This window comes from Camelina sativa, chromosome 11 (assembly GCF_000633955.1).
Source record: "Camelina sativa cultivar DH55 chromosome 11, Cs, whole genome shotgun sequence".
Taxonomy (NCBI): domain Eukaryota; kingdom Viridiplantae; phylum Streptophyta; class Magnoliopsida; order Brassicales; family Brassicaceae; genus Camelina; species Camelina sativa.
Genome location: NC_025695.1, coordinates 48,457,887 through 48,483,671, shown reverse-complemented (window position 1 = coordinate 48,483,671; position 25,785 = coordinate 48,457,887). Strand labels below are relative to the sequence as shown.

At 36.4% G+C, this 25,785-nt stretch overlaps 4 protein-coding genes and 1 non-coding gene across 7 annotated transcripts; 2 read left to right on the top strand and 3 right to left on the bottom strand.

Moving 5' to 3' along the window:
* Positions 492-6,213, top strand: LOC104727192. 2 transcript variants are annotated; one of them, XM_010446224.1, is made up of 21 exons: positions 492-787; positions 1,098-1,151; positions 1,234-1,369; positions 1,484-1,569; positions 1,652-1,800; positions 1,900-2,156; positions 2,252-2,557; positions 2,632-2,719; positions 2,809-2,914; positions 3,020-3,291; positions 3,371-3,491; positions 3,574-3,798; positions 3,883-4,073; positions 4,173-4,340; positions 4,435-4,540; positions 4,635-4,769; positions 4,871-5,023; positions 5,113-5,313; positions 5,425-5,619; positions 5,706-5,777; positions 5,869-6,213. In XM_010446224.1, exons 2-21 carry the CDS (start codon positions 1,116-1,118, stop codon positions 6,019-6,021), a joined length of 3,156 nt encoding a protein of 1,051 aa, XP_010444526.1. In that variant the 5' UTR covers positions 492-787; positions 1,098-1,115; the 3' UTR covers positions 6,022-6,213. The 2 variants fall into 2 exon arrangements, with proteins under 2 accessions (XP_010444526.1, XP_019088721.1); XM_019233176.1 differs by having other exon boundaries at positions 1,234-1,569.
* On the bottom strand, positions 6,370-6,451 carry TRNAS-GCU. The gene has a single exon. It is a non-coding gene; the product is annotated as a tRNA-Ser (tRNA).
* Positions 6,820-10,693, top strand: LOC104727190 (ubiquitin carboxyl-terminal hydrolase 17-like). Of its 2 annotated transcripts, none has more exons than XM_010446222.2 (12): positions 6,820-7,427; positions 7,595-7,710; positions 7,810-8,411; positions 8,509-8,594; positions 8,742-8,827; positions 8,907-9,069; positions 9,178-9,292; positions 9,395-9,552; positions 9,644-9,728; positions 9,810-9,963; positions 10,108-10,169; positions 10,256-10,693. In XM_010446222.2, exons 1-12 carry the CDS (start codon positions 7,144-7,146, stop codon positions 10,412-10,414), a joined length of 2,070 nt encoding a protein of 689 aa, XP_010444524.1. In that variant the 5' UTR covers positions 6,820-7,143; the 3' UTR covers positions 10,415-10,693. The 2 variants fall into 2 exon arrangements, with proteins under 2 accessions (XP_010444524.1, XP_010444522.1); XM_010446220.2 differs by having other exon boundaries at positions 9,810-10,025.
* On the bottom strand, positions 10,675-12,054 carry LOC109127692. Its single transcript, XM_019232953.1, has 4 exons — positions 11,703-12,054; positions 11,265-11,337; positions 11,136-11,191; positions 10,675-10,982 (listed from the first exon to the last, which is right to left on the bottom strand). The coding sequence occupies exons 1-4, from the start codon at positions 11,744-11,746 to the stop codon at positions 10,877-10,879; spliced, it is 279 nt and encodes a 92-aa protein (XP_019088498.1). The 5' UTR covers positions 11,747-12,054; the 3' UTR covers positions 10,675-10,876.
* Positions 12,176-19,879, bottom strand: LOC104727189 (kinesin-like protein KIN-14B). The gene is made up of 23 exons (XM_010446219.2): positions 19,472-19,879; positions 19,043-19,166; positions 18,745-18,831; positions 18,439-18,609; positions 18,240-18,346; positions 17,771-17,902; positions 17,477-17,655; positions 17,223-17,384; positions 16,996-17,087; positions 16,732-16,883; positions 16,092-16,265; positions 15,851-15,997; positions 15,506-15,676; positions 15,322-15,390; positions 15,072-15,127; positions 14,780-14,975; positions 14,379-14,570; positions 14,076-14,267; positions 13,626-13,976; positions 13,425-13,523; positions 13,168-13,308; positions 12,911-13,069; positions 12,176-12,811 (listed from the first exon to the last, which is right to left on the bottom strand). The coding sequence occupies exons 1-23, from the start codon at positions 19,673-19,675 to the stop codon at positions 12,359-12,361; spliced, it is 3,810 nt and encodes a 1,269-aa protein (XP_010444521.1). The 5' UTR covers positions 19,676-19,879; the 3' UTR covers positions 12,176-12,358.

Here is a 25,785-nt window from a genome sequence, read left to right as displayed (position 1 = left end):
TTGATTCATTGTGTTTCAGTAAATGAGAATTGATGAAATTTATATGCTTTATTACTTGTGTATATTATTAGTCAAATGAGATCATTGAGATCCGGCGCAGGACATTTGTTAGACACAAAAAAAAAAGAGAGTTGGTAATCAAATTGCGACCACGAAATCTAAAGAAATCGATTACCCATCCTTTTTTTTTTTAAGTTGTTTAGAACATTTTGGTAATATACTAAAAAAAGATGGCATTTGTTCATAATTTATAACAAAAATATTGGAAAATGAATGAAATTAAAAAAAAGAAAAAGAGGAGTAGTTTGAGAGATACACGCGCGGAGAACTTTGCCGTTATGGAAAAAGGGCGTGTAATCCCAGTTGACACGTCAGATTTACCACCAGAGCGTATTAAAGTCTCCGTCACCGTTAATTGACGTCTCCATCAACGCCGTATATATATTTTTTTCCCTTTGTTGGCGCAAGTTTTATTAAGAAAAAAAGGAAGATTAAATAAATAAATAAAAAAAAAGGAGAAGAAGAAAAATTTTCATCGATCTCCATCTTTTATTTGCTAAATCCACCATTCTCGTTATCTTCTTCACTGGGAATTTTGAGTCCAATGATCGTCGTCACTACCGGAATTTTCCCTCCGCCGTAGTCACTTTGAAGAAGGAGAAAAAAAGTTTTACCAGTTGGATTCTACTGGAGTTTGTTTTTTTTTTCTGGTTTCACACTTGTTGACTCCTTCACTGGCCAAACAAAAGAAAAAACTCTCGGAAGAGTCTTCTTCATAGGGAAGAGTGTAAGTAAACTAATGCATTACTATTTCCCGATTTGATGAGTAGATCGATTCTTCAATTTCGTGAGGTTTCCGTTCACGATTTCGCTATTACTTTCATGTGGATTTCGTGGAAGAGCTAAAAGTAATTCTCATTATTTTTTTTCCTTCTTCTTCTTCTCTTTGGCCGTTTCACTACTACAATTTCGCTTTTGTGTATCCTTCGATCCGTTTTGATTTCGTTTCCAGATTAATTTCAGTTGCTATGTTTTAGGGATTTCAGTACAGAACTAAGAGATTTCTGCATTTTGATGATTTCTTCTGAACTTTTTAGGTTAAAAGGTAAGGAGCGATGTTCAAGGAAGCTGGCTTAAGAAGCTTAGGAGAGGTTTGTACTATTTTGTTTTCTTCTCTGTTCAACAGTCTCTATGATTTTGCTGTAACCATTGCTTGTTTTGAGATGGTTATAGGATGTTGTTGGTTCGAGGTGGACTATTGGTAATCGGAAACTGGATGCTAAGTCTGCTGCCAATACCAATTCTGGTCATCCTTTTGGATTTAAGAGTGCGCCTCCATTGTCCTCTGCAACTAAACCCGCCGCTAGAGGTAATAATAATAACTATGGTGGCTCAAGTTCAGATGAAGAGACATTCGAGAGGCAACACTCACCTCAAGATTATAAAATTCATGTTCGTTTGCCTCACGTATATAATATGGCAGCTCAAAATGGACTTGGACGTAATGGTGCAAAGGTCTTTGGTGCTGATGAGTTTTCAGACTCAGCTACAAGCACTGAAGTTTCATATGTACTTGCTTCCCCCCCCTTCTGTCATGTTTTCTTTTAAAACCTTACTGTCTTGTTCTCTGATTTGATTATAACTTTTACAGGAAGCAGAAGCTTGTGGTGTGCGGAACAATGTATCTTCCCATAATGAATGTGAAAGAAGAAATGTTGAGGCTGGAACTTCAGGAAGGCCCCAGAACGGGACAATCACTTCAACCAGTTCATTGCCTCGTTTCCCCACCTTTCATGCCAGGTTGAGTTTCTTATCTGATTTATATATTTTGTTGTCTTGTTTCTTTTCTCCCTCTGTCATTTATTCATTTCTTTCATTTTTTGTGTGGTTTGAATGCAGTGAGCAAGGTCCATGGTCTGCCATGATTGCCTATGAAGCCTGTGTGCGGCTATGTCTTCATTCATGGTCAACAGATAGTGTCAGCGAAGCTTCTTACTTCCTGAACAATGAATGCAAGATAATGAGGAATGCATTTAGTTTGCAGAGGTTTTTTCTTCAATCTGAAGAAGAGTTACAGGGAAAGGGACCTTCTGAGTTGGTTACCGAGACATCTGCTCCAAAATCTAAGAAGACTATTGGAAAGATTAGACTCCAAGGTATACACATTTGTATTTCTTTTCCTCACACTGCATTTGACCACTTGTAGAAATTTCAGTAGTTGTGCTTACAAGAGTATGATTTTTTTGTACAGTTCGTAGAATTAAAATGGGATTAGATCCACCTCCTGGCTGTAACATTGCAACACTAAAGGTCTCCAAGGAAAAACTCGATGTTGTTCGTCACCATATTGAGGAACTGAATTCGACTTTATCTTCTGGCTGGAAAGCAGCCAAGAAAGTTCATGTCACTCCCCAAGTTCCTCTTAATGGTTCACTTTCGCGTCAAAGTTTGGCTTACCTGCAGGCTGCTGCTCGCTACCTTAAGCAGGTTTCCAAGGCCGTTAAAAACGAAATTGTTACATCTCACACTGGACCGCAGACTTATGAAGCAGTACAAGGTACTGCATCATACTTTGGACATAACTCATTGGTCTTATACTGGTCATCAATATCTGATTCTTTCTGTTTTCAGAAACATATTCATGTTCATTGAGGTTAAAGAGCTCTGCTGAAGAGGATCAAATTAAGACGCAACCTGGATCCGGCGAGACGTTTATTTTGTATGTGCCCTTCTTTACTCACGTGATCTTTTACTAATCATTCTTTCTACTCCTTTTTAGGTGATCTTAATATTCTTTTTTTCTTGTAGCTTACCAGATAGTCTTGGTGATGATTTGATTATTGAAGTTCGAGATTCGAAAGGGCAACTTCTTGGCCGTGTCGTAGCTCAGCTAGCAGCTATAGCTGATGATCCGGTAAGATTCTCTTGCTGTCTCACACGCATTATGTTTTCATATTACTTATTCCGTTAGACAATGAAGCAGGAGATCTTATGTTTTCTTCTGTTCTTTGTGAAGCAGAGTGACAAACTGCGGTGGTTGCCAATATATCATGAACCAGAGCATGAACTAATTGGGAGAATCCAACTTCAGTTTAGTTACTCAAGTAGTTTAGATGAAAAAACTAAGTGTGGGTTGGTGGCAGAAACTTCAGCGTATGATCTTGTCCTAGAGGTGGCTATGAAAGAGGAACGGTTTCAGCGAAGAAATTTATTGTTTAAGGGACCATGGCATTGGATGATTACTCGATTTGCATCCTATTACGGCGTTTCAGATGCATACACTAGATTAAGGTAATCCTTGAGTGACTAAGAATGGTGTGTTTAAAATTCATTTTGTGGTAATTAAGCAATGTTTTGTGAGAATTTGCAGATATCTTTCTTATGTCATGGATGTCGCATCGCCTACCAAGGATTGTCTTGATCTGATTTATGATTTTCTATTCCCCATTATAATGAAAAGCAACTACAAGGCTGTATTGAGTCATCAAGAGGTGAGTTAGCTAAGCTTTGTTTATTAAATTGTTTTTTCAGTATTCAAGTAGCTTACTTCAACTTTTGGTCCTTTTTGGTCAGAATCGATTACTTGGGGAAATTGACGAACAAATTCAACAGATTCTCGCTTCAGCATTTGAGAATTATAAATCACTTGATGAACTGTCTTTCTCCGGGATGAAAGATGTTTTTGAGTCTGCTACGGGGACTCCAGCACCTGCTATAGAGTCAGCTGTCAAGCTCTATGGTCTTCGCAATGATGTATTAACCCCCGAGGCACAGTTGAAACTCTGCAGATATTTTCAGGTATTAATCAAACTTTTTATCTGTTTCAGAACTATCTTTTCTTAAGTTGTATATGTGATTCATCATCTACGGACACCACTTCAGGCTGCTTCAAAGAAGAGGTCAAGAAGACATTTATTGGAAACAAATGATTTACTTAACAACCGTAGTGAAGGTGCACCAGTTGATCCCATGGCGCTTCCAGCTTCTTATCAAAAGATGAAGTCTCTCATCTTGAGCCTTAAGAATGAAATATCCACTGACATAGCGATCCATAACTGCAACGTGCTCCCAAGGTTTGTTTCAAACTAAGTCAAAGATATGCAGTACATACCGGTTTGCTTCTCATTTTATTTTATCTTTCTAATGATTTCTCTCTGTTAACTTTTGAACAGCTTTATAGACCTTCCAAATCATTCAGCGGCAATATATAGTGTTGATGTCTGCAATAGGCTCCGGGAATTTCTTCTCGTATGGCCTCCTCCTGGACCATCACCTGCGGTTGTTGACCTAGTTATAACAACCGCAGACTTTCAGAGAGATATCTCTAGCTGGAACATAAAGTAAGTTCACTAACTAATTTTTAACTTACATATTGTTTTTTTATACATTCCTGTGACGATAGGCACCTAAATATATTGTCTTGTCATGTTGCAGTCCTATTAAAGGTGGCGTTAATGCCAAGGAGCTTTTCTATTCATATATCACAACCTGGATTGAAGAGAAACGACGAGTTTTATATGAACTCTGCAAGCTAGAGACGGTACTGATCATGCAAATGAGTTCTTCCAAGTTTGATCATAAACTGTAGAACGTAGAACATTCTAAGTACATTCTATCTGCTTTTCACTTTTCAGTCAAAAGCATGTGGCGAGATTCCGGGATTGACTTCTCCTTTTGTCGATGAGATGTATGAGAGACTCAATGGGACACTTGATGAATACGATATCATCATTAGACGATGGCCAGAATACGCAATATCCTTGGAGAAAGTAAGTGGAACAGCAAAGACTTCTTTTAAGTCCAATCACATGTTATGTTGTTCTTTAAATAGATCATAATCTTAAGTGTTGCTGTTGTTTCATGGAAAAAGGTTGTAGCAGACTCAGAAAAGGCAATAGTTGAAGCCATGGAGAAACAATTTGCTGAGATTTTATCTCCGTTAAAGGAAAGTAATATATTTGGCCTAAAAATTGTCCAGAAACTCACCAAAGGCACGCCTAATCCTTATTCTGTTCCAAAAGAGGTATGTTGCTTATTGTAATTTTGCAAGTTTTGTTTTTTGGATGTAAGTAAGAGGAGAAGGCATTGACGCCATTTTGGTAAAATTTTCAGCTTGGAGTTCTTCTTAACTCAATGAAAAGAGTGCTTGACATTTTACGGCCGAGTATAGAGAACCGATTCAAATTGTGGAATTCATATATCCCTGATGGAGAAAACAGAGTCTTGGGAGAGCGGTTAAGTGAGGTGACAGTATTGTTAAGAGCCAAATTCAGAAGTTATATGCAAGCGCTTGTGGAGAAACTCGCAGAGAATGTGTGTACTCTCTCTATTTATCTTCCAAACAAAAATTCGATTTTCTTCTGCTTTTTGTTCTCACCGCAAGCTTTTGTTAACATCAGTTTCTTGATTTTGTTATGTTAACAGACGAGGATACAAAATCAGATGAAGCTAAAGACCATCATCCACGACTTGAGGGAAACCACAGCAGAACCGGATGTTAGAAACAGAATGACGACATTGAAGGATTTGCTAGACAAAACTATCGATCATCTACACGGTGTTTTCTTACCTGATGTGTTTGTGACAATCTGCAGAGGAATCTGGGACCGAATGGGAAAGGTTAGAAGCATTATTACATTTCATTACACTGGTTGTTTTTCTCTTATGCAATTACCTTCAATGTTCTGTTCTTTTTGTATATCCAGGATGTGCTTCGTCTTTTGGAAGATAGGAAAGATAATGTGACTTGGCACAAAGGACCGAGAATCGCAGTTTCTGTAAGTATTGTTTGAAACCCTTTCGGGAGCTGTAATAATCTTTTTTGTTGTTGTTGTCTTGTTTTCTGATCTGATTCTTTGGTAAGTTTAGGTTTTAGATGAAATATTTGCGACACAAATGCAAAGCTTGCTTGGAAACGCACTGAAGCCAGAGCACTTGGAGCCACCAAGATCAATGATGGAGCTCAGGTCGATGCTATGCAAAGATTCTACGGATTACAGAGAAGGAGGCTACAACTACTAGTGAGCCGGTGAAGAATCTGGTTCTTTTTGTTTTACTGTGTTTGGTTCATTGGTATGGTATGTTATGGAGAAGTTTTGGGTTTTGCCAAGCGCAAATGTAGTTAAAAAAAAAGAGGGGTTAAACAGAGAGTATAACTGTACTGTATGTAGTAAAAAGTTGAAAAAAAAAAAAGAGACTCACATTTTGTAACAACGGACGGAGTTCGAATCTCTCAGGTCGTTGACTCTGGTTAAAAGACAGATAAGAGACGGTTAGAAAAGGCGCGTGTTAGTTGGGCACAAACCAAACTACGGATACATAAAATCAAATGAAAAGAGAGAAAAAACAAAAAAAAGAAAAGAAAAGAAACGTCGCCTGAGAGATTCGAACTCTCGCGGGAAAATCCCACTCACTTAGCAGGCGTGCGCCTTAACCACTCGGCCAAAGCGACGTTTTGATAAACAAGCCGCAATTATTAAATATATAATTCCAAAATTAAATAAAAATTCAGAACCAACCAAACTACGAATACATAAAATTGTACTATTCGGTTCGGTTCGTTATAGTTTTTGAACTATTCGGTTTGGTTTCGACTAAGTTTTTGTGTTCAGGATAATGTGGCCAATCCAAGCCTCGAATATAATAAAGTCTTGAAGATTCCAAAACGATAGAACCCAGAGCAACTCTTTTTCTAGTTGTTTTTAAAAACAGTAAGAACTAAGAAGGGACCAAAACACACAAAAAGAGAGAAAAAAAAAAATCGAAAACGACAAAAGAGAGGAGAACAAGTGCACGTTTATTCCCTCCTTTCTTCTCTTTCTCTCTCTACAAACAAAACACACAAATTCCTGATTTCTTTCTTCTTTCTTCTTTCTCTCCTCTCTCTCTCTCTCTCTCTAGCTTTTTTAGTCTCTCCAGATGCCCAAATCCTTCACCCGCCGTCGCTTCTCTAACCTCCGCCGTCTTAGATTCCACATTTACTCGTCATACTCTCACCATCACCCACCTCCTCTGCATCATCATCATCAATCTCTCTTTCTTTGTTTGTTTGTTTGTGTAGTAGACAAATGTTAGTTATAATCTCCTCCTCCTCTTACGATTCCTCTCTTCTGGCTTCTCTTGTCTGAGATTTTATCACACAAAATGCCTGAAACTGGAGGAGTCCTAGGGTTTCGTTTTATCTTGATTGGGTTTATACTGTTGGTGTTTCTCCTCATTCGCCGCCAATGGAGATCTGCTTCTGTCAGGAGAGACCAAGTCATTCGTCTCATTGCTTTAGCCACCGAGGAATCTTACCTGGCTGAGGAGGTTCGAGTTCGATCCCCAACTGTTGCCGCCGCCGACTCCGTTTCGGATGTTTATCGTTGCGCTGTTTGTCTTTACCCTACCTCTACTCGTTGCGCCAAGTGCAAATCTGTTCGTTACTGGTTCGTTCTCTCTCCCAAATTTGATCATCTTTTTGAATCCTGAGAGATTTGCAGATGGCTAGTTTTAGAATCCGATCGATCACGAAGTAAAGTTTAGATTTTTTAATTGGTTCTGTACTGTTTCCCTTTAAAAAATTCATTCTTTTTTTTTGTTTTTGGTTGGGTAGTTCTAGCAAGTGTCAGATTCTTCATTGGCGACGAGGTCACAAGGAAGAATGTAAATCGCCTTCTCTTCCTGATTACGATGAAGAAGAAGGCAGGGACGATTCTGTTCATTCTGATGGTAACTTTAGATACTTGAGATTTTAGCATTTGATTTGATCTATAAATATTTCACATTTGGTGGTTTGAGGTTTTTTTGATGACTTGAACCTCTCTGTAGATGCCAAAGAGTCGCATTTTGAACTTCCATCTCGTGTGGCTGGAATTGAGTCATCATCATTAGCGATACCTTCCAATGATAATGGCAAGTCTGTTGATGTTTCCTGTGATATGTCTACAAGTAGGCCTAGTATTCATAAAGTGCAAGCTACATCTGAAGCTGTTGATTTCACTACTTCTTTAAACAAAAAGGATGATAATCTCTATGAGACCAGGCCACTAAGTAGGAAGAAATCACGTCATCGTATAGAGAAGGTTGAATCAGCGAGAAAGACTGATGCAAAGCCGCGGAAAATTGGCAATCAAAGCTCACGCAGGTCAGGTGATTCAGCTGAAATGTCGATTTCAGAACAATTTTTGTCAGTTGGGTATGAAGAAGAGATGAATGTACTTGGACATGGAAGAATTACATCTGAACCATCTAGTGCTTCTGCTGCAATGTCATCTTCAACTGTTCTCCTACCTTCAAAACCTATATGTAAGCCGAAAGTGTCCCAAGGTTCATCAAGTAGTGGATTGAAAACATCGGTGCAGAAAGTTGTTCAGCATTTTAGACCCCCAAAATCGTCAAATATATCTCAACCTTCCAGTTCTATTGATGAGGTTAATAGATAATATGATTGCAAGTTTTAAGTCTTTTTAACACATGATTATATCTACTGCCATTATCTCATTAATGTTTCTGTTTATTTGTGTGCAGATGAGCTTCTCTTATGAGTTGTTTGTGAAACTCTACTGTGATAGAGTAGAATTACAGCCATTTGGCCTTGTGAACTTAGGGAACAGGTACGTATCGATCTATCTTTAACTTTTCTTGCTTATAGCTCAATGATATTTTAGCAGTTTGGGAGAAATACTAGTATTAAGCTGTGGACGGACCCTTTTTTAATGTACTTATATTGATGCTTATCACTTATATTATTACTTTTGTAGTTGTTATGCCAATGCTGTCCTTCAGTGCTTGGCATTCACTCGGCCACTTATATCATACCTTATTCGGGGATTACACTCTAAAACATGTAAGCTGCACACCAAAATGATTATTACTGCTCCGTTTTGTAACTATGTGGAATCTTATCTTGATAGTTGGATTTTCAGGTAGAAAGAAGAGTTGGTGTTTTGTTTGTGAGTTTGAATACCTAATTTTAAAGGCAAGAGGTGTAGAATCTCCTCTATCACCTATCAAGATCTTATCAAAATTACAAAAGATCGGGAAGCATCTTGGCCCTGGAAAGGAAGAAGATGCACACGAGTTTTTAAGGTGAATCCATATGTGTTATGCTTTTCAGTAGCTAGCTTTTATAGTTTTTTTCCTTAATTCAATATTTTTCGCAAAGGTGTTCACATTGTTCTTTCATAAGAATGCCAGGTGTGCTGTTGATACAATGCAATCTGTTTTTCTGAAAGAGGCCGATGCAGCTGGTCCGTTTGCTGAAGAAACTACTTTAGTAGGCCTTACGTTTGGTGGATATCTTCACTCCAAGGTTTTATTATTAGCAAATTGTATATTGCCTTTATTACCAAAATTAGAGCATTGTCTGTTGCTTTTTGTTAGCATTCAAGTAATCATCCCCTTTATTACACAGATTAAATGCATGAAATGCCTCCACAAATCTGAGCGATCAGAGCTGATGATGGATCTTACTGTTGAGATCGATGGGGATATAGGAAGCCTTGAAGAAGCACTTGCTCAATTTACAGCCTACGAAGTCCTAGATGGAGAGAACCGGTACTTCTGTGGCAGGTAGGTAGTAGAAATTTTCTATTGGAAACTTAATATATACGTTAGGAAAGCTACTACTAATTCCTTTGCGTTCTTTATACAACAACCACAGATGTAAATCTTACCAGAAAGCCAAAAAGAAACTGATGATACTGGAAGGACCCAATATTCTTACTGTCGTGCTGAAACGTTTTCAGGTGAGTCTTCATCCTCGTTAGTTTGATGGTGTCTACTACTATTTGGTTTCCTCGGAAGAATGATTTCTTTTGGTCATGCAGTCTGATAACTTTGGGAAGCTGAGCAAACCAATACATTTTCCGGAGCTTCTCGATATTAGCCCGTATATGAGTGACCAAAAGCACGGGGAGCATCCCGTATATAGTCTCTACGCAGTGGTGGTGCATTTGGATGCTATGAGCACTTCATTTTCAGGTCATTATGTTTGCTACATAAAAACCCTTCATGGAGATTGGTTCAAAATTGATGACAGCAATGTAGGTCTCAGCAGTATACCATTTGAAAATCTATATTATATATATTTATCGAAACTTGATTTTTGATTCTGAGAATTCGTAGGTTTTCCCGGTGCAGTTAGAGACTGTATTACTAGAAGGAGCTTACATGCTTCTTTATGCAAGGTGAATACAAAGAGAGGACTCGCACATATCATCATAAAAACCCAACTCTTGTTCATTTATTAATATCCTCTTCTTGCTTTTGGCAGAGATTCTCCGAGACCGCTGAGCAAGAACGGTGGTGGTCGGAAATCAAAGGAAAGAAGAAGTTTGGCCGCAATTCCATCAACAAGACACGGCAACAAACAGAGAGACAGTTTGTTGCCGCGTGTGGACTCGTCGAGTGGAAGTCTATCGTCAATGTTTAGCTCATCAGACACAACAAGCTCATGTAGCACAAAAGACTCATCAGGGGGCATTGAGAATTTATCAGATTACCTGTTTGGTGAAGTTGAACCGGTTTGGAAACTAGATCGTCGTGCTCAAACGTTTTATTGAGGGTTTAATTGTTGAGTCTGTTGGCCATCATTTTTTTTTACTTTGAAGTTTGAACCAACAAGCCAAAAAAAATAGAAAGTGATCATTTTTTGAATCCACTATATTGGAGGAGCTTAAGTGTACAGTTTTGAATAACTCTGTTCATCTTTCTTCACTTCTCAAATCCAATTTACACTACATAAACAATACATTGTCAATTGAATAAAAATCGTAAGATCTGTGCTCAAAGCAACCACTGAATTGACTAACACATCGTAAATTTTGAGTTCTCGGTCGGTGAGAGAAATGAGAAAGAATGAAAATATCTTGTTCCACATTGGTGTTTTTTTTTTTTACTTTAGCCCAAATTCTTGAATTGTTCTTGTGGCCAGTGTAAGAACGTCTACAAACGCAGAGAAGGAAGCGCGAAGAAGCCTTGCCTCTATTGCTTCAAAATGCCTGTAAAAATTATCTGGTGAGAAAAGATCGAAACTAGTATAAAGAAGTAAGTAGGCGAAGTCGAATAGAACCCGACAGATGTCTAGTTAAAAAAGCAGTCTTGTAATCGATCTAAGCGATTCAACGATCAAATAAGGCGATGGAAGGACTCACACAGAAAGCTTGTTGTTTGATACCGACATAACTCTTCTCACCTTATCAGGCTGCAACTGCATTGATGATCACACGACAACATGAGTGAAATTGGAAAAAGCTTGTTCGAAATGGAGTAGAATTCAAAACCTCTTTATCAACAGCCAAGGATGTGTAAGCAATCAAAGCATGTTCTTCTGACTCGAAATTCACATTCAAATTACTGCAAAAGATAAAAATTGGCAAAAGCTCTGTTACATCAAGTCTATAACAACAGTGTTAATCCTCTTGAGAAACCCTATGCCCAGCCCTAAAAAGCAAGTTTAGAAGTTCGAATTAAACCTAATTGAGCGGAGTTAATGAAACTAACTGGTCGTATTACTCTGTTTATGTGGGGGTAAAGATCGAAACTTTTGAGTCTATTCCTTCACATTGATCAGACCCAAGATTTCTATAATCGAATCTGTATGTTCTATAATCAGATACAAAGCAAACGCGTTACGAACTAACCGGTAACTAAGAGCTGAATCCAATCACTAGAGACAAGTATCGAAAAATTCCCAAATAAGAGAATTTTACAGAACATACCAGCAAAAATCCCAGGTTTGGTCAGAAAGAACAGTTGCAGCCATTTTCTCTGCTCCTTCGTTCGTCAGTGGAGGTAATACATTATTCAAAAACTCATTCAAATCAATCCAACACAAAAACAAGTGGTCAGTTTAGTCACTCAAAAACAATGATTGATCTTTAGAACCAAACAGAGAAACTGCAAGCTCTTAATGTCTCAATACCATTCGAGAAAGCAATTTTGAATGCTCTCTTTAAGCAAAAATTGTTAAAAGTTTAGCGATTTGATCAAAATACAATTCGAGACCAAATTACCAATTATGAGACGAACTGATTACAGATTGGCTAATTGAAGTAATCTAGAAAATAAAGTTTTTTTTATACACTCTTTAATAGTTTAATTGAAACAAAACGACGACGTTGCGTGAAACTTAGGTTTAAGGGCGTGAAGAGTGTTGAGGCGCGTGGCTAGGGTTTTGTGTTTTTTTTTTCGATAAGAGCAAGTGAGTGTATTCCACTAAATTCGAGCTGAAACGGCTTTTCCACCATTGGTGGCCCCAAAATACAGACACAAATTACAAAATACAGACAAGTCCAAAGTATAAAAAAGCCTCACAGTAAAAAAAAAAAAAAAAGTAATACTTGTACAAAATGTAACTTCTTTTTTTGTTCATGTTTCAAGTCGATTTGGTATCTTTTAGGACTCCTCCTTTCTCCAGCTCTCCAACGAGTTCCCTAAGAGAAGGAACCTTCATGGCTAGAGTTCTGTAGAGTCTAGAGTATCGAGCCCGTGTTCCATCACCTGTTCTAGCTAAGGCCAGTGAACTCAGAGCTTCCGGCAACTGACCAAACACTTGTTTCATTTCCTCTAAGCTCATGTTTTCTAAAACCGAAGGTCTTGGCACAACTCTCACGATTTCGCCTCCTTTAGGTTCTTGGATACGAGCATCCGCTTTGATCACGAGCTCCGAGTTGGAATTTGCTCCGCATTTTATGATGAATGGAGCTGAAGAGCCTCCCGTGTTGAATTGCAAAACGTTCCATTGAGACACATCGGTTTCTGTTGAAGATATTGATTCTAATGAAGGTCTCTTTTCGTCTTGAAGATTGCCCTCTTGTTCTGGAATTGTCTGCAGTCCAATATATAAAAACAGCTAGTTACAAGTTATCAAACTTCTCAAGACTTTTCGATCCATCTTTTTTTTTCTCGACTTTTATTCATCACTTACCTCGACCAACTGGTGAGCTGTATCAATTTCTCTCTGTGCACATGGATGATCAACATCAAGGAGAGAAGGCATTCGTTCGTTCAGTTCATCAAGAGACTCAAGCAATGCTTTCTTCTTGCTTTTACTCAAAACGTGGACAGAGGCTTGTCTTGTTATTTCCTTCACGAAGAAAAACGATTTAATTTCTTCTTGTAAGTTAATCATAACTAAGATAGAGAAAGACTCGTTGTGGTTTCAAATGATATGAGTATAAATACCTTGACTTGCTTTAGTATGGCATCTAGAGAAATGAGGGAGGCTAATCTTGAGTCTTCGGCTGCTGTAGAAGGATTTTGAACAGGAGAATTGCCTTCTTCCAAGGTAAACAAAGCTGCATCACTTCTCATCTGTTCCAAAATCTGATATATAGAACGAAAATGGAATTAAGGTACGTGAAAAACTCTTAGGAGATCAAGAGTGAGATTAACGTTATGACAGCAATATCCTAATTAACGTTCTATTTTTAAGGGTTTACCTTTCTTCTTTTGTGGTCAACAGACTCGAGAGCTGATCGAAGCTTCGCGACTTGACCAGCATCTTCTGCTTCTTCCGAAGCCAAAGTACCAGCAATATCCTAATCAAACATTCCCATATCAGTTACTGCTGAAATCATTCTGAAATTTTCAACTCAAAAAAAGAAAACACATCAAGTTCACATTTGACATGGCATATATACCTTTAAATGCTGCATCTGAGAAGTGTAGACTCGTTTTGCATACTCAGATAAAAGCTGTCCTAAAGCGTCCGTGTGAGGTGGCACCGCAGCTCCTACTCCAGCCATCCAGCCATCCATAATTGCTGTGGAAAGAAGCTCTAATTGGCCAGTGCTTCCTCCTGAAACATCATCTGCTGTAACAGAGAGAAACTCAAAACTTTCTGCAAGCCATGACCTAATCTGTCTTTGCAGTTCACCAGCCGGAGTGTGAACAAATAAAGCAGCCAAGGGTTGGTTTCCAATGGCAAAACTTTTGGCTTCATCTTGTATCTCCCTCAGCTTTCCTCCAGTCACCTGCTGCCTCCCAGTATCCTAAGAAAAATTAGAAACAAGAGAAGCATGTATGTTTGTATCTTGGATAATCATTATAAGGTTAAAATAAAGCATCTCTGGGACTCATAGATATCTTACCTGGTCATATCCACGGATTCTTGAAACTACAGATACCAACTTACTTTTCTTGTCTGGCTTTAAATTTACTTTAAAGCCATGAATCAGCTCATCATGATATCGAACTGGTGATCTACCTGGGCTGCTACTCCCGCTGGAGCTTCTAGTTCGACTAGTATATGGCTTCTCCAGAAAGCGTTCAACAGGAGCAACCTAAAAGAAGTGGGTGACGTGAGATTGATCTTTTCCGGGAGAAGAGACTTAGTGTCACACACCAGCAGGAAAAGCTAAAAGGAAAATTAGCTTATTAATGGTTCTGCTCACCTTGATCGACTGAAGCTCAGGTGATCGTGCAAGTAAGGACCTTATGTACAATATCCTGACTCGAGAAACAAGCATTGTATCCATTACTCTTCTTGGTTCCATTTTCCGCATAAATGAAAAGACAGCATCTCTTATCTCAGCAAGGATTTCATGCTCTCTGGAAGCACCAGCCTTTATGACAGCTGCCAAGACCTGCAAGTCCAACAATAAAACCCATAAATTCTCTTAACATATTAACCTATTATTTGAAGACCTATCCCAAACAGATATATATATATATATATACAAACAGAATTTACTGTAGTTCTATCTTCAAATTGTGGTAAAATAAATTCAGTTATTTACATCCCTGAAAAATCTAAAAGGTTACTCCACATCAAATATTAACACGGTGGCAGTACCAGCATAAGAAGCTTGTTTGCGCCATCAGCAATGGCTGCAAGACCTTCATATTGTTCGGGATCAAAATCATTCAATGCAGCTGTTAAGTATTCTCCAGCTGGAGTGGTTTTTACTAATTCAGAGATGGATTTTATTATTGTAATGGCGCCTTCATTTTTATCCACTGAAGATGCTAACGCGCCAGCGCTATTTTTCCTGAAGAAAAATAAAGATCAGGTAGTAAGGGGAAGTAAACAAAAATAGAGAAGACAGGATTTTGGATTAAATGGTTCCAAGTGATCAAATAACTACCTGTCAACATCTGCAGGCTGCACTGTTGGTGAAGCTTTTGATGAGGGGCTAGATACCTATATACAACAATGGATGAGAAAGCTTAAGCAAATAGCTAGCTGGGGCAGGAAAATCTCTATCTGTATGGCAATTAGCAACATTCAATGAAGAGAAGAGAGAGAATGATTTTTCTGCCAACAGCTCCAAAAAGAGAAGCGTCCATGTTGTGATACTGAATCATGCGCAGTGTACAAATAGAGAAAAGAATCACCTGAGTCGAGCTAGCCACCGACTTTTCTGTTAATCTGTCAAACAATTTTTCATTTTCTTCATGCAACCTCTGCAGAAAGCAACTACTCTCTTCAGACAAATGTTCAGGCCAAATATTATTTGGGTAACTCAAAAATATGGAGGTCACTAATTAAAATGTGCCCAATAGGAAGACAACGCAGAACCTCAATCAGTGCATCACGTTTTTTCAGTTCTTCCTCAAGTTTCTTGGTAACTGCAGAAGAATCGACTGTGCTCTCAGCTGCTCTGGGCTGAGATTCCATTGGATCTCTTGATCTTGTCATGTCAGACTTCAGGGCTTCCCTTAGTTGTGATTCTAAGTCTTTCATTTTAGACTGCACAAAATTTATGTTAAAAAAAAGGGAAAGTGAATGTCACAGCTATCAAATTCAGAAAAGGCTACTTGAAAGCAATTTTACCATCTATTTTTCTGTTATGTAGATGTTTAAGATAAAAGGCGAGGAGACATGTGCCAAAGTTTAGAAAGTAGATACTAATGCAGTACCAACCTGGAGACTCTGAATGGTGGAATCTTGTTGTTGCACCTGCAGCTTCTGTTCCTGTTCGAACTGTAAAAGTTGAGCTATTTGATTTCTTAACTGAAAATTCTGCTCCTTTTCTATTTTATGTTTGTCTGCAACCATCGTATTCTCTGACTGCAAAAACAAATATGTAAATCGTTAGCAGAAAGGAATCTTATAAGGAATAAACTGAAATAAGGAGGACACTATCCCAGTCAGCATTGAATACCTTTAAATCTGATTGCAATGTGAATGAAACTCTCCACGCTCTCTGTACTTCATTATAGAGAAGTACACATTGATCATTTGCTTCTTTAAGTGCTTGTTTTAAACCCGTAACCTCTTGTTTTAGACGCTGAGTTTCCCTCTCCTTCTCCAATAACTCCTTCCGAGCATCATTTGCCTGCAGGAAGAATGATATTTTCAAACTACGTGTAAATATATAAAACGAATAGCAACTTAGAATAAAAAGTTACCAAATCTGTTCTCTAAAGAAATGAAGTAAAATCCAAAAGAGAAAGAAGTCAAACCAGCAAATAGCTCTGTTACTTAAGCTATCATTAGCTATGTGTATAGAATAGCTCTGTTTTTGATCTAATAGCTCTGTTCTATTTAATTAATTTTGCATTTCAACCAAAAAAATCAAACCAGCAAACTATCAAGTCAAATCCTAAATGTCTGTCAACTAATTACTTTCACGCTCTGCTTTACTTTAGTTATAGAAACTTAATCTTTGTTCTTCATCCAGGAGGTATTACTGAAGTTCCAGAATATGTATTATAACTTGAAAATTTAGAATCATCTGTTATATAGAGCAAAGTCAAGAGACAGGAGAGGAAGGTAGATGGCAATTCTCTAATTCCACTTACCACGTCTCTCCATTTCTTAATTGTGCCTCGATTCCCAAGGCTTGGTACAGTATTCCTAGCTCTAGCGGCATAATTGAGACATGACATTATCTCAGACAAGTTCCGAGCACTTGGACAAATATTGACGACCATCAATGTTTTGGAGCTCCCCCCTGTACGTTACAGAAAATTGTTCTCATTTAAACATAGCTTCAAGCACTAGGCAGAAATCCTTAACACAAAGAAAACGTAGAGGCACATGCACTGGATAGGAGAAGCATTTACCTAGTGAATCTGCAAGTATTCTCGTAAGAAATGAGTTCTCGTAAGGAATCGTATCTTTTTTTGACGTCAAAGAGGATAAAACATCTCCCAGCCTACAGAATACGAGACGTGTGCAGTGAGCACAGGCTATTAGGACTATTGGTAAATATTCACAATATAGGTACGATAAACAATTGTGAAGTAACCAAAAAAAAAAAATAGGAACGGGGAAGGACACTTAAACTTACGCGGAAATTGAATTCGTTACATGGAGCAGATCAGTTACATGATCTCCATTGTCATCTTCCACAGTTAAACCTTCACTTCCAGCCAGGTCAACTAAAGAGAGCTTGCTATTTACATTTTCTCTAGTAATCGTATTGCTATAGCGAATGTGTACTGAGACGATCCTACCAAGAGAGCAGAAATCCGGAAAAAAATATAGCATGAGAACAGAGAATTATAAGCATAAACTAAGAGTTAAGCACAAAATAAAACATACAAGTGGGTCACAGTAGACTTTGATTTATCATTCCCCCTTTTTTGAAATGCAGATATCAGGACTCTCAAGAACTCAGATGGATTATCAACTTTTTCCTGCGCCAGTTCTATAACAGATTCGCGTAAACCCATATTGATCTTCGGCAAGTTGCTCTGACAACCCAAGAGTAAATCCCTGATCTAGAAAATGAAAGTTTCGGAATTAGAAAAGACTTTTAATTTGCATATCATAATCATGTTTCACTTCTAAAACAACATACATAAGTATTAGGACTTAACATGAAAAAGGACGCACCTGTTCGTTATAGAGCTCAAAAACGGAAACAGAGAAACTGAACTGAGATGTTGAAGTTGAATCAGAATTGGCCAAGTTGATAAGTTCCTCAAAACAACGAGCATATAAACCATGGTCCTGATCAGATCCTTCCTGCGAAAAAACCAACATCATATCACTCAAACTAACATAGGGGCATTGCCTTATGTAGAACTCTCCTAAATCGATAAGATACACTATGAACATACATGAGCTTGCCTATCGTATTAAAACCTGTCACCATGAAATTTTGTCCACAGTTCAAATTTTCATTCACATAGATATTTTGGGATTGTTACAAAGCCAAAATGTATAGGAAGCATAAACATGCAAATACGCTAGTAACAAGCAGGAGATTTTTAGAAGCAGAACAGCATCTATAATACGGATACCAAACAAGATCAATATCTAATTTCAAAATTTCAGAGAGGAAAGGGAAAGGAGGGGTAACCATTGTATATGTCTTCCCTGCATGAGTTTGTCCATAGGCAAATATAGAGACGTTAGACCCATCCAGCGCAGATTGAACAAATGGTTGGACATCACTGAACAATGAAGCTGGGGAACATTTACTGAATAAGTTCCACATTTTAAGGAATACATAGATTATATTTGTAAGACTACATCAACGGTAAAGTATGCTAACTCACCTTGTCCAGCTTGAGGTCCATAAACTCGGTCAAATTCATATTCTTTCTTAGGATTGGTCAGAGTATCATCACTAGTGTTTACACGTATGGTACAGTTATCAGGGAATTCAATAATAGAAGGACCCTCGTCTTCAAATAATGGTCTTGCTCGACAAAACACCTTTACGTTCCCTGAAAGGTAGAAATAAACTACACATTCAGGTCATATAGAAAATCAAGAGTTGAAGGCAAAATCCACAAAAGTATAGATAGAGAAAGGGGGGGGCAGAGAAAAGACTAATCACGTCGTAAATGGAAGATGTGCACCTTTGGTCGTCAATAAGTCATTGAACAGTCTTTTCTTCTCGTTGATAAGCGGAGATATCCTAGCCTCGGTCTCAAGGGCATATTGATCTGTGATAGGCTATGCAGATAAGTGAACAAAACACATTCAACCAAATTCACCACAACAAACAAACATGAAGGAGATAATAGTAACAAAAATCCTATCGCAAGAGGTATATAGATAAAGATATATGATAATTTCCAGAAAAGAATTACTAAGAATCTACATTGTTGTCAAAAACTTGACAAGGAATACAGTGAAGGGGAACTAAAAAGTTACCAAGTTTACGACTTTTATCAGCGAGAACACCTAAATAACGTGTAACCCTTTCAAGCTTGGCATTAGAGTACTCTTGAAGATCAGTAGCTTCCTGTCTCAATCCCACATAATCGTCCTTTGCAAGCTGTTTAACCAAAACCCACTTTTTCTTAAACAATAGCTTCAACCATCCCACTAAATTTTTCATCAAGCATCCCCTACTCACACAACACGCAATAGCATTTTACTATAAAACTTGTAACAAGCTCAGCTCTATACTCGTCTAAACATAAAAATCAATTCTCTTAATAGAAACGTAGCTNAAAAAAAAAAAAAAAAAAAAAAAATGAAAAATACTAATCCAACCACATTCATATTCACATTCACATTCACATTCAAATCTCTAAGATTTCTCATCTGAAAAGAAACGTTTAAGGAAATAAATCACACCTGAACTTTATCCTTCAAACTCTGAACCTTAGACGCAAGCTCCGACGAGTGCGAGTCCTTCGGGATCGAGTACCGTCGAACCGTAGACGACGGAGTCCGATGAACGCCTTCCTCACTAGAAGAAGACTTCCTCGATTCGAACCCAGTAACCTCCCAGTTCCACCTATTGGTATTATTGTTATTATTACTCTTCTGCTCCGCCATTTTTATAAATCCACAAAGCAGAAAAAAAAAACCCTAACCCTATTCCAGATTTAGCCACAATTCTGGGAGCTGAGAATCTCAGATTCTTCCAAGCGAAAACATTCTAAGGTTTTTGAAATTTATTACCTCCAAATCCAAATTTTTGTGTTCTCTTTAATTTTTTTCTTACTTTGTCTCTTTGTCTCTCTCTTTCTCCCTCTCTCTCTCTCTCTCAGATATTAAAAAAAAAAATGAAAGGCAGAGGCAATGAATATTATACGATGTCGTTTTTGATATGTTCTTCCTTTTTTAATAAGCGAAATTAAAAAAACAATAAAAAATGACAGAGACACCGAAACGTCTTTTAAGACACAAAATATTTTGTGCTGTGCGTTAACGACGCCTTCTCGTGTTCGATTTTGCTTCATTATTATTTTTTATTTTTTCAGTCCTTTTTTTAACTATACAAAGTAATATATCAAATATAGCATTTTTTTATTGATTGATTAAATTATATAGAGACTAGTAAATAAAACACAATGACACTTCGAAATTACGGTGCAATAATGAGTAGGTTGCTACAGTAGTAGTCTTTATAGTTTAATACGATTAAAGAATCAATGGCATAAGATGATACTCATGATTCATGATAAAGGTCCAATGCAAAAACAAAAAAAATCGAATTTTAATCGATTAAATGATAATGGCACACGCAGTATAATCATATAGGCAGAGATCTGTGTGGTGCTTATGAATTTTATTTGTTATTTATTCTTTTATGGAATTTTGGACCGACCAGATAGCGTGTCATTGAAGGTAAATAATTATTAGTATGTTATTTATACTACTGATTACAAATTCTGGTGGGGGTCTACTTTATGAATGAAGTACCCACTCAGATATCGAATGCAATTTGTTTTTCCGTCTAATCGAAACAACAATATAAAAAGATTTTTAAACATTATCACATGTTTTCGTCGTCGTTATTTTAAATTTTGATTTGTTTCTCAAATTTATAATGCATATTAACAAAGTTTTTTATACATATTCTCTCTGTCCCTCAAAAATTGATGTTTGAGAGATTTCATACAAATTAAGAAATAATGATTATTAATTTTAAATACAATATTGTTTTCTTATTAAAAAGTATTATATATTTATAAACCAATGACTATTGAATTTTCTTAATAATCACTTCTTAAAGTTTACAAAAGTTTAATATTAATTAACTAAAAGTGGTAAAACATCAATCTTTGTAGGACAAAAATAAATCACATAACATCAATCTTTGAGGGACAGAGGAAGTAATAACTAAGGTTTTTGGGATTAACAAATTTCTCACGATGTTATTATTATTTCTATTGATTTGCAGGACATGTAGCATAAAAAAAATAAAGATGAATACACAAATGCATTTTGTTTAAAAATATTGCTTTCAACTTTGTTCTATTGGTCAAACTTTTTTAATAGGAAGACAAATTTTCCTTATTTTATTAAACAAAAATATATTCCTACTTTCTACTTTTTCAGTTTGAAATAGATAAGATTAATATATTGACCCAAAAAAATATGTTGACCCAAAAAATAGAAGATTAATATATGCATCTTCTTTTTCTAATACTGTATTTTAAAATTTATTGTAATAGTTTTAGATTTTTTTATTTAATTTATATTTTCATCTTTGAATTATTTGAGATTCATATATTATTGTGCTTATAATTTTCTATTATTTCATTAATTATGTTAAATTAATTTTTTTCTAATTTCTTAACCTTGATTGATTGGTCATAGATTTTTTTTTGTGCAAACATAATTGCTATTATTCATTAAATCTCAAACGGAGATAAAGAGTAGAAGTTCATCAACCTAATGGTTGGATAAAATAGGCTAATCAAACACAAGCCTACAACAAACATAGATAGATTGGAAAAAATATAAATCGTTGTTGATAGATCCATAGAAGCTTGAAGATAGAGGCTATATCATGATGTGTCAAAGAAAATTTCATGAATACATTGAGAAATTTAACATTAGCTACTATCAAAAGATTTTGTGACTTTGAAAAAAAGTCTTTAGTTTTATTGGTTGCTGGAGAAAACCACTTTGAAATAGATAAAAGACATGAACATGTTCTCTCCATACAGAAGGAGGGCAGGGCTGAGATTCTATCTATGGTGGAGGAGGTTGGACGTAAGGTTATCTATCCCAGGGAGGAAGGTGGGAGAGGTTGGACGCAAGTAGGTGTGTCAATCGGGCTGACCCGACCTGATCCGACCTGAAACCCGTAAAGCCCGCATATGTTTGAGTCTGAACTGGTCTCGTCCGAAATATTTTCGAACTTATATTTCAAAGCCCGAGCCCGGTCCTAACAGGGCTACATGGTTTTTCGGACTTTTCCGGACTTATCTTATAGATAAAAAAATCAAACTTATAAGCCTAAAAAAACAATGTTTAAAGGTGCAATATGAAACAAATCAATCAAAATTTTAATAATTCATCTATATTCACTACAACCAACTTAATTTAAAAGAAAAAAGTTTAAAACTAAATAATTTTTTTATACTTTAACTAAATAAAACAATATATAATTCATATAAAATATCATAGATAAAAATTTGAAAAGTATTAAGTAAGGTTATTAAGTAAATATGAAAAATAGGATTAGAGTTTATTTACAAAACTTTAAACCCACCCATAGGACGGGTTTCTTATCTAGAAATCTACTAAAACTATAAATAATTAAAATCTTTTTTTTTTTTACAATTTTACATATATAATACTTTTTTTATTTAAGAAGGGAGAGCGAACGGTTTCTCTCTGAGGCGATATCTCCAAAGGAGACGGTTCATCAAAAAACTCACAGGATTTCATAGTTTTCCGGCCGGTGTCGGCTTCTCTGGCGTCAGTCGGTCCTTTTTTCTTAACTCTCGTCTTTCAATCTTCCTTTCTGTATAGTTTTAAGTTAATTATTTTGGCAAATCAAAGATTTCAAATCTCCATCGCTTGCTTCTTTCTCATGATGGTATAGAAAAATCTGAGTCCAACAACTTTCGTTTGTTTTACCGTCTCAATACTGGCACCATATTCGGCTTGTGTGGTGTTTCATCACATTCAAAACTCATTGGGGGTTTCATATTTGAGTCCGGAAAAGATTGCTTCGCTTCGTCTCTGTCGCGGTTGGAGTTCTACTCAAAGTTGCGTCTCCCTTCTCTCCTTATGGAAGAGTGTATTTCTTACCTTATTCAAGCCTCGGCCCAAGAGTAACTGTGTCAGTTTATTTCCATCTCCGATTGATGGTTGTCGTTTCATCACCAATATAAGGTTTCTTCGATCCTTTAGAATCCTTCAATCTCAATTGTATTTCTTCAATCTTAGAAACAGAGAGCAACGTAGGATATGGGATATGGGATCTGGGAGTGAGTGTTGGTTATTCTAGCGATTGGGTGATGGATTTATGGCTATATCAATTTGGTTATTGCTTTATTGGCATTTTGAAATTAAAGGTGGGCTTGATCGAGTATAGGCGGAAATATATGATATTTGGTCAGATGTGGAGTTTGAGGAATGCATCAATAATGTTTAGAAGGGAACCTATTATCATGATGGAGTTACACGACATCGGTTATGTATTTGATGATGCTCATGGTACTTTGTTGGTCGTAGTTGTACAATAGATGGAGACAACTCGATTGTCCCTCAAGGTAGTAATATTACAGTGGCAGAATCAAAAACTTGTGACTATGACTATTAAAATCCTTCGATGGTCGGGTGTTGTTGATGATATTGTAGGCCGACTATGGTTCTTCCTAGTAAGTTTTAGAGATTTACTGGAATTTAGCGAGAAGCTCCTCTCAAAAGATATCACGATGGGGACTACTACTACATTGATGCTGGTCATGTATATGTCAAAGAAAACTACAGAATTGATTTATTAGAAAGACTTTGGTACGGATGCATTGGTACCATTATGTCTATATTCCAGAGTTATGTTTGGACATATCGGGTTTACAACTACGGTTCGCAATAAAGAAAGTCAGCCACAAAATGTTGCATGCAAATCGTAACAGAGAGAAATCAAATATGAAGTTGGACAATAACCAATCATATGATTGGTTATCGAGTAAGACTACTCTTCGGAAAGCATTGTCAATCTCCCTTCTGCTGTATTTTTCTCAATGTATACATCTGCGTATGTAATAATTATGTTTTAATAATTCTGTATAATGTCTGTAATTTTCTTTAAAATTAATGAAAATTTGATTTGCCGAAAAAAAAAATATAAATAATTATTTCTCAATGCTTCAATTAATTTTAATTAATAGGCCCAAAGTTTTACCATTCCTGGACCTTTTCATAAACAATCTAGTCCAATGATAGGGCTTTTCTTAATTTGATCAGGCCCAAGTGATTTGTAAGCCAAGATCATTATAAGCTTAAATAATCTTGTTTTAAGCGGCATTAAAAACTGGTTGTGAACAGAGCTTAAAGCCTATTTAGTGTCAATGCTGAAAGCATTTAAATAAAATCTTAAGGCTTTAAAAACTTGTGAAAATGGCTTAAAGCCTATTTAGTGTCGATGCTTAAGGCATAATAAAACAAAACTTTATTATGTTAGTGATGTTATTTGGAATTCAGTATTGTTCAAGTAATTACTTCTCTTTATTTCGTCCACTGGTTTGGACTAAAAAGCTGGAACACGAATATGATAAGTTTAATTCATTGATACTTAAAAATGATTTTCTAACGAAATAAAAATGGTGAGATTCTTGGCGTTGTGGTACTATTAACTTTAATTGCGCTTTAGATCAACTTTGGATAAATTCATGAATTTCGTTGTTTAATACTAATTCGTTCAATGTGAAAATTTGTATCCCAAAACAATAAGTGAGTAATCCCAAAACTTTAACTTTAAACAAGTTTTGTTTATGTACGAAACACTTTAATAACTCAACTTCCATAACTTTTCCTATGCTTGAAAAACTTTTTTTTTGTTTGTTTATTGTATGACCAACTTTTATTTTCCTTTAAAACACATATCAACGTACGGCTTAATAATTGCTTGGTTGAAGGAAAAATATGATAAATACTGAAAAAGAGAAGTAGGAGAATCATATTCCCACGCCAACAACAAATCGTATAATGCTGGTTCATCAAAAAACCTTTGAAAATCACGTCCATAATACATTAATCATGTGTAATCCAAATTAATTTCTCACGTTCTCGCCGAATCAATATCTTATATAGTAGTACGTATATCTTTAAATTTAACCTATCACTCTATTCATTAAATATCATTCTAGTATTATTATTCTTTTTTTCTCTCTTTCGCATAACAATTTATATCTATTAGGTTGATTTACCAAACGGGATATGTTTTGTAAATATGTTAGAAAAATATCGCCTAACAAAAAGTGTATAATTTAAGGAGTGATATTCGTTCTCGAGTAACTTGTTTAGATGTTTAGCCAAATGTGAGCATTGTGATGTACTTACTGCTACTATTATTATTAACTTATAGGAAACAATTATTAGTTGGGAAATTAAAAAGTGAGAAAAAAAGTGGGTGAAAAGAAGAGGGAGGAAAAAAGGACACGAAGCGAGAAGAGTGGATCGTTTGATAGATATGAAAATCTTAAGTCAAGCTGTAATGGGATTGTGATGAACACAACCAAGTGTCGGTGCCCCCCCTAAGCAAAGCAAATTCACATATTTTCTACTATTAAATTTTATTTTCGCAAAATATATATCCCACATAAGACATGAAAAGCCGAATTTTTGTTACAGCCATGCGTATACGTAAGCTGTCTTTTCGNTTTTTAAAAAAAAAAAAAAAAAAAAAAAAGGCTGTCTTTATCTGTCCCAACGGTCCAAAAATCTAATCCTGCTAGTAATATCAATGCACTCTTACTCCCAATGTTTTCACAGTCTTTTTGATATTTTTGGGTTTATTTCACGAGGATTATAAATAAAAACTCAGCTATCATCAAGCAAAATAAATTAGCTGTAGATAGATAGTGCCACTAATCTAATCCAAGGCCATTAGCTTTTGTCGACTGTCGTGTATGTGGTACCTCTAATGTGTTGTTTAGTGATGGCGACGTAATTTAAAATGACGAACGAGTATGGAACGT

Coding starts and splice junctions, on each gene's coding strand:
- LOC104727189 (XM_010446219.2), bottom strand. CDS start 19,675: ATGGCGGAGCAGAAGAGTAATAATAACAATAATACCAATAGGTGGAAC. Junction 14,571..14,779: donor CAAACAAGCTTCTTATGCTG/GTACTGCCACCG, acceptor TTGGACTTGCAG/GTCTTGGCAGCTGTCATAAA. Junction 13,070..13,167: donor CCATACTAAAGCAAGTCAAG/GTATTTATACTC, acceptor TTCTTCGTGAAG/GAAATAACAAGACAAGCCTC.
- LOC109127692 (XM_019232953.1), bottom strand. CDS start 11,746: ATGGCTGCAACTGTTCTTTCTGACCAAACCTGGGATTTTTGCTG. Junction 11,192..11,264: donor CCTTGGCTGTTGATAAAGAG/GTTTTGAATTCT, acceptor TCATCAATGCAG/TTGCAGCCTGATAAGGTGAG. Junction 10,983..11,135: donor TCAAACAACAAGCTTTCTGT/GTGAGTCCTTCC, acceptor TAATTTTTACAG/GCATTTTGAAGCAATAGAGG.
- LOC104727192 (XM_019233176.1), top strand. CDS start 1,116: ATGTTCAAGGAAGCTGGCTTAAGAAGCTTAGGAGAG. Junction 1,570..1,651: donor CAAGCACTGAAGTTTCATAT/GTACTTGCTTCC, acceptor TAACTTTTACAG/GAAGCAGAAGCTTGTGGTGT. Junction 1,801..1,899: donor TTCCCCACCTTTCATGCCAG/GTTGAGTTTCTT, acceptor GTTTGAATGCAG/TGAGCAAGGTCCATGGTCTG.
- LOC104727190 (XM_010446220.2), top strand. CDS start 7,144: ATGCCTGAAACTGGAGGAGTCCTAGGGTTTCGTTTTATCTTGATTGGG. Junction 8,412..8,508: donor CTTCCAGTTCTATTGATGAG/GTTAATAGATAA, acceptor ATTTGTGTGCAG/ATGAGCTTCTCTTATGAGTT. Junction 10,026..10,107: donor TCAAAATTGATGACAGCAAT/GTAGGTCTCAGC, acceptor GAGAATTCGTAG/GTTTTCCCGGTGCAGTTAGA.